At 33.4% G+C, this 6167-nt stretch overlaps 1 protein-coding gene across 1 annotated transcript in view; it reads left to right on the top strand.

Moving 5' to 3' along the window:
- LOC108761596 (cytochrome P450 4C1) overlaps nt 1-6167 on the top strand; it is a 46140-nt gene that overhangs the window by 12756 nt on the left and 27217 nt on the right. Inside the window, exons 2-4 of the mRNA XM_018508207.1 lie at nt 2202-2450; nt 2757-2863; nt 3069-3159. Coding sequence (XP_018363709.1) covers nt 2294-2450; nt 2757-2863; nt 3069-3159 — 355 coding nt within the window. The 5' untranslated portion in view covers nt 2202-2293. The remainder of the gene's footprint in view (nt 1-2201; nt 2451-2756; nt 2864-3068; nt 3160-6167) is intronic.

Genomic DNA, 6167 nt, shown 5'->3' on the forward strand with positions numbered 1-6167 from the left:
ATGCTGGCACTGTCAGCATCGCAGCCAATACCATGGCAAGAATCTAATCCAGCTAGCAATCCAACAAGAAAACAAGCATCGTGTGCTGCTGGCTTAACATGACATTTTCTAACCTTACAAATTTGATGCTCAATAGTTACAATTTTTAGCTAATTGTGACGGTTTTTATTTGTACGTATGCATTTTTAATATATTGAAATGTAAATATAAGTCTTTTAGATCGAGAACAGTTTTTATTTCCATATACTTACCGTTTTATTACTCGTGGACTCTCGAACTTGCCACCATTTGCTATGCGTAATTTACGCGAGATCTGTTTTCTGTAGCTGAACTAGTGCACACCGATGCTTGCACCGCTTACACTGACTCAGGACCTAGTGCAGCCAGTTCGGTGAACTCGCGCACTGAGTTCTGTTGTACTGGAACAAAAAACACCGTCACTGACGCCATTTTGGGTACAGAAAACGCTTTAGTGTATACTTTTTAAACTAGTGCAACCAGTGCAGGAACAGAAAATAAACCTAAGAAAAAATCAGTACCAATTTCACGGCGCGAAACAGGTCGGTATTCATAGTCGATTCTTGCTTTTAAGACTGTCTTAAGTACAATCTTAAGATGTCATAAGTCAATCCGAGGACTGTATTAGCATCTTAAGGCATTACTTAAGACAGTTTTAAAATAAAAACGGACTATGAATATCTCCCCATGTTTAGCGTTTCACAGTTGACAACCCTTAGGCTTTTATCGACATTCACAGACAGAGAGATCGAAGATTCAGAGAAAGATGCTTGCAAACTATACACAACATGTTATCCTTCCACCATGGGTACACGTGACGGCGCGGCAATCAGCTGCGCGACGTGTCGCGCGGCTGATTGCCTATCGTGGACGCGGATACACGGCGAATACATTCGATTTATTCCTCGAACCCAGATATTACTATTTTCTTATGAGTTTATTAATATTTTAAAAATATACTTAGAAATTAAAAAAATGAAATTGATAAGTAGAAAAAAGCTTTCAAGAAATACTCAAACAATAATGTATAATGCCGATCAGAGCCGACACAGGATGAAAGTGTGCAATAAAAAAATTTTTTACAAAAATTATATAAAAAAATATAATGTAAACGTTTCGACCCTTGTTTCGGGTCCTCTTCAGTACAAAAGAGTTAACAAAGTGAAACTTCTTAAAAATAAGATACATATAAAAAACCAAGAAATTGCGAGGATTGTGTCCAGTCTTATGACAATGACATCAATATGGCAAAATTACTGCGAAAAAAGAAAAAAAACCCAAACGCAAATTGAGCAAAAAACAAGAGAAACATTATTACTCAAAATAACAATACATAGAAAGCGGAAAAAACTTACATATCAAGAAAAATAATAACCAAACGACATGAGTTTCAAATATGCATCCCGCCATCAGATTGGAAAATGTACTGCACCAAAAAAAAACCTTAACTCATAAAGAACATTGTGAAAGAACAATGTTGAAATTTATAAAAGTTATCGCTTACATGACAAAGCAATTGGAAAGTAGTCGTCGGTTCAGATTGCCGATAAGAAGTGAGAACGTGTCTCCGATCAAAGTCAAAACCGAGACAAGATACACCTTCAAAACACATGTCGATAATAACAGTTCGATGTTTAGCAACCGTTAAGATAGAAAGAAAAAAAGACGAAAAGAAAGTCGAACAAAGAAATAATAGGAGAAAATATAGAATTAGGACTAACACAGAAATAAAAAGTAAAAAAAAAAAACAAATTAAAATTAAAATTAAATTAAAATAATATGTTAACAATGTTTATATGTATCTTATTTTTAAGAAGTTTCACTTTGTTAACTTTATTTGTACTGGAGAGGACCCGAAACAAGGGTCGAAACGTTTACATTATAATTTTTTATATAATTTCTGTAAAAAATTTTTTTATTGCACACTTTCATCCTGTGTCGGCTCTGATAGGTATTATACATTATTATTTGAGTATTAAAAAAATTGTCTAACAAAAATAAATTAAAAAGCTTTTATTGAATTTACATTTATGTTATGAACATTTTCTATTAAAATAACCAAAAACATTAAATTTTATTAAAATTTTTAATGACAAAGTTAAAATAATTATACTTTTCAATGTATTTTTTTCAATAAACATATTTCGAACATTGAGATTAATTAATGTAATTTTGTCTTGTAGCGCATAATATAGATTCAGCGAGTCGTTAAGAATTAAAGGAACAGAGAGTCGAAGAAAATAAAACTTGATTAAATTGCCTAATTATTTAAATAATGATGCTTGTTATCATATTGCTATTATTAATACTCATTATATTGATGTATAATTATTATGTGCACTACACAAAAAACGGGCAACTTATCAATCTTATACCAGGACAATTGGGTTATCCAATTATTGGAAATACATTGCACTTTTTGGGTTCACGAGGTAAATTAAAATTACACATTTACGTAAATTAATATTCGCCTTTGTAATATACTGTTTACAAACATGCCACTCTGAGACGTATAATTACCAATATTATTGAATATTAATTACTTTTAAAAATTATTTAATTTTATCAAATTTTATTCTTTTACAATTTGCAATAAAATTCATTTTGCGAATATATTAAAGTTATTTGATAGCTAGTAGACTACAAAATATAAAGATATAATCAATTATATATTTTTCAATAAATATAATAATTCTACGAATTAACATAATTTGCATGTATATATATACATTTTTTAGAGGAACAATGGAAGAAGATAGTTACACTTACTAACCAGTATGTCATTTTTAAAGTTTGGATATTCTTTATACCCTTTGTATCCATCACTGATCCGGATGATGTAGAGGTAATAAAATATAAAAAATATTTTATTTTTTTATTATTTATATCAGTAAATAAGGTTATTACCTTCTATGTTGCAATCTGTTTACTTGCACAAATTTTGTTAGAGATGATTGCATACTTAAAATACTTTTGAAATCAATTAAATCATCTATCTGCATTGCGTATAAATTAAATACTGTTTAACTCAATACTCTCTGTAATTTCAGAAAATACTAAGCAACACGAATCATGTCGAAAAGAGTATCGTTTATGATATCGCAAAACCTTGGTTGGGTACTAGTCTTGGCATTAGTAAAGGTAATGATACTAATATAAATAAGAATGCGTGTTTGACTAGCAAGCTTTTTTTTCTTTCTATCAAGTTTTCATTATATTAAAAAAAATAATTTGTGCAAGAGTAATTTTAAATATTACAAATAAATTATTTTTCGTTCATTAAGGTAGTACAGTCGCGAATTGAAAATATTCAGAATGGCTTGAATTAAAATGATATATTGTACTAAACGACGTTGACACGCTTGTACAATTATAATTGAGATTGACCATTTCAATACTGAGATATAAGCAATTAAAAACTGCACATTATTTATACGTGTCGTCTCTACAAAGTTCATGAAAATGTCGCGTTTATTTTTGTACCTAAATTAGTTATGAGATATTAACAAAAAACGAATATATGATAGTGGAACTTAAAACGGATATTGTAAAAAAAAATCACAATTTTTGACCATTTAGTTAAGAAAGTAGAGTCACGAAAAGAACGCAATGTTTCGATTTTCTTTGGCATATGGCGGCGACTGAAGGGAGTGGTGGAGAGTAAAGGGGACGGCCAGCGGACATCTGCTTATCTGTATTCATTTTCTTTCCGCGTGTGCGGCCTTGGACAGGCACAATCGAAAGTTTTCTCTCTCTGGCGGAAGTGAAGTATCGCCACCGAGCTGACCGAGCAGTGATACGAATTCCGGGCCGCTTGCAGCACGGTTACTAGCATGAAGAGGGCATAAAAAGGTACATACACTACGATAAGTTCATATCCGTGTACACTTGCGCATGCGTTATGTGTCCGTCTATGCTCTCTTCATGCTAGTAACTGTGCTGCAAACGGCCCGGAATTCGCATCACTACCACCGAGCGCCGCGACGGGACTAAACTTTTGAATGCTATTGTCGCGACTGTACCTTAAGAATTCTTACATATAATACTTTAACAGTTTTTTTAAATTGTCAACATTGAAGATAGTCCTGTTAAATTAGCTCTAAAATTGACAAATCTAGGAAAAAACTTCGGAGAAGCTAAATTTTTTAGGAGAGCTTTATTTTGGCATAACAAATAATGACACAAAAGTCTCCATCGATATTGTACGGAAAAGCCGCCATATTGATTCAAAGGTACCAAAAAATCGATTTTCGAAAATAACTCACGAACAGTTGTATATACGAAAAAATGTTTTATATAAAATTTGAAGAGCATTAAATTCTCTATAAAAAAGATAATATGAAATTTTTTCATAAATCCAACCGTTTTCGAGAAAAAGTGCGGTCAATATATTGTATACAAATAGTAGGATGAAAGTGAGTCAAATAACCGTGCTTTCCTGCCGAAGAGTCATTATAGAAGGGTCGGGAGGGGAGAAGGTAAATAAACAAATCAGAATCGAGAAATAGGGCCGTTAGAGAAGGGGTAAATAAAACTCATTTGTTTGTTTAAATAAACATTGCGTCACAGTAGGAAGTAGTTTCCATCGAGCGTTGGATACGTATCTCTACGCACGTTTAATATTTTCTATGTAATTTTTGCTTGGAACGTGGTATGTAAAAATGGCAGATAACGATACATGTTTCATCTGCGAGGACAATTTATCGAAGAGTGCAACAGTTACAGTGATACGTGGTTTGAAGTGTTTAGTCGAAGGCAGTGTTCAAAGAAAGGATAGAAAATCGAAACAAATTCAGGAACTAGGCTCTGCAACTGTCCATATTGCATGTCAGAAGACATACAAGGCAATCAAGCATCGATTCGTATTTAAAGCAATCGTCTACTGACAATAAACCGTCGACGTCAGCATACAGTCCTAAAAAAGGAAATTTAAGATCAACGCAGCCTGAGTTTGATTTTTCGAAAAACTGCTTCTTCTGTGGAGAAGAAGCAAACATTACGAAAGAAAACAGAAAGCGTGCGGAATACCAGCGACATATTCACCATGTTTCTGCTGCGTCAAAGAGGAACTCTATTTTAGAAATTTCGAAGAACCGAAAAGATCGAACAGCCAAAGAAGTAATGAAACGCATTGTTAGAGTATTCGACTTGGTGGCTGTAAATGCCAGATATCATAAACCCTGCTACGACGATTTCCACTGAAGTATGCCTATAGATAACAAGGCATGTCGTCCTTTAGATCAACGAATTTCTTTGGTAATGGATAAAATATTTTACATATCGAAAACAACGATGAATGCCAATATACCTTCACGGAGTTGTTGACCCAAGTAGCAAAATTAGTCGAAAATAAGTTCAATCGACCTCCAGATAGGTCCGAAAGTTTATTAGATTTGACTTAATGATCGTCAAATCTACGTCGATCGTACGTAAATCTACGTAAATGAGGAATGTGAAAAGACGGTAATTTAATAGTATTAATTAGGTAATGGAAGATGGAAGGCATTTTCCCCAAAAGGTCATAGTTCGATTTGATCAAGTAGGAGATCGAGTATTGGTAATATTTTGGTAATTTTCATACTAATTGTGTCCTAAATTAGACTTAATTACGACCACGTCTTGCGGACTTTCTTAATGCGGATGATCTTGTTTCTTTTCTTTCGAGAACACACGCGAATGGCAACGCTGCATAATGTATTCCATGATTCTATACGTAAAGATGAAGGGAAACAGTCATCAGATGTGATATTTGTATAAGAAGTACCGTCATTAGTTTAGTTTTTAAGCTGATTATCGCATTCCAGATAGCACAAGGACGTCCATTGTACGTCCAATCCGTTTTTGGACATTGGGACATCCATAGAAAGTCCAAATTATATCCGTCGGACGTCCTATGGCAATCCATGGGATGTACATTTGTCACAATTTTGTACGTCCATAGAATGTCCGAAACACATCCAATTTTGGCCTATTATGGACGTGTTATGGACTAATTTTGGACATCTTTTTCAATTGAAGACCTTGCTGCAATAATAGTCACGTACTACTACATGGGCTGAAAAGTCCCGGGATTTTTAATGAAAACAAGCATTTTTTGGGCAAAGTTATATTTATTCCTCAACATAGTTGCCTTCGAGGGCGATACACTT

This window comes from Trachymyrmex cornetzi, unplaced genomic scaffold (genome assembly GCF_001594075.2).
Source record: "Trachymyrmex cornetzi isolate Tcor2-1 unplaced genomic scaffold, Tcor1.1 scaffold255, whole genome shotgun sequence".
Taxonomy (NCBI): Eukaryota; Metazoa; Arthropoda; class Insecta; order Hymenoptera; family Formicidae; genus Trachymyrmex; species Trachymyrmex cornetzi.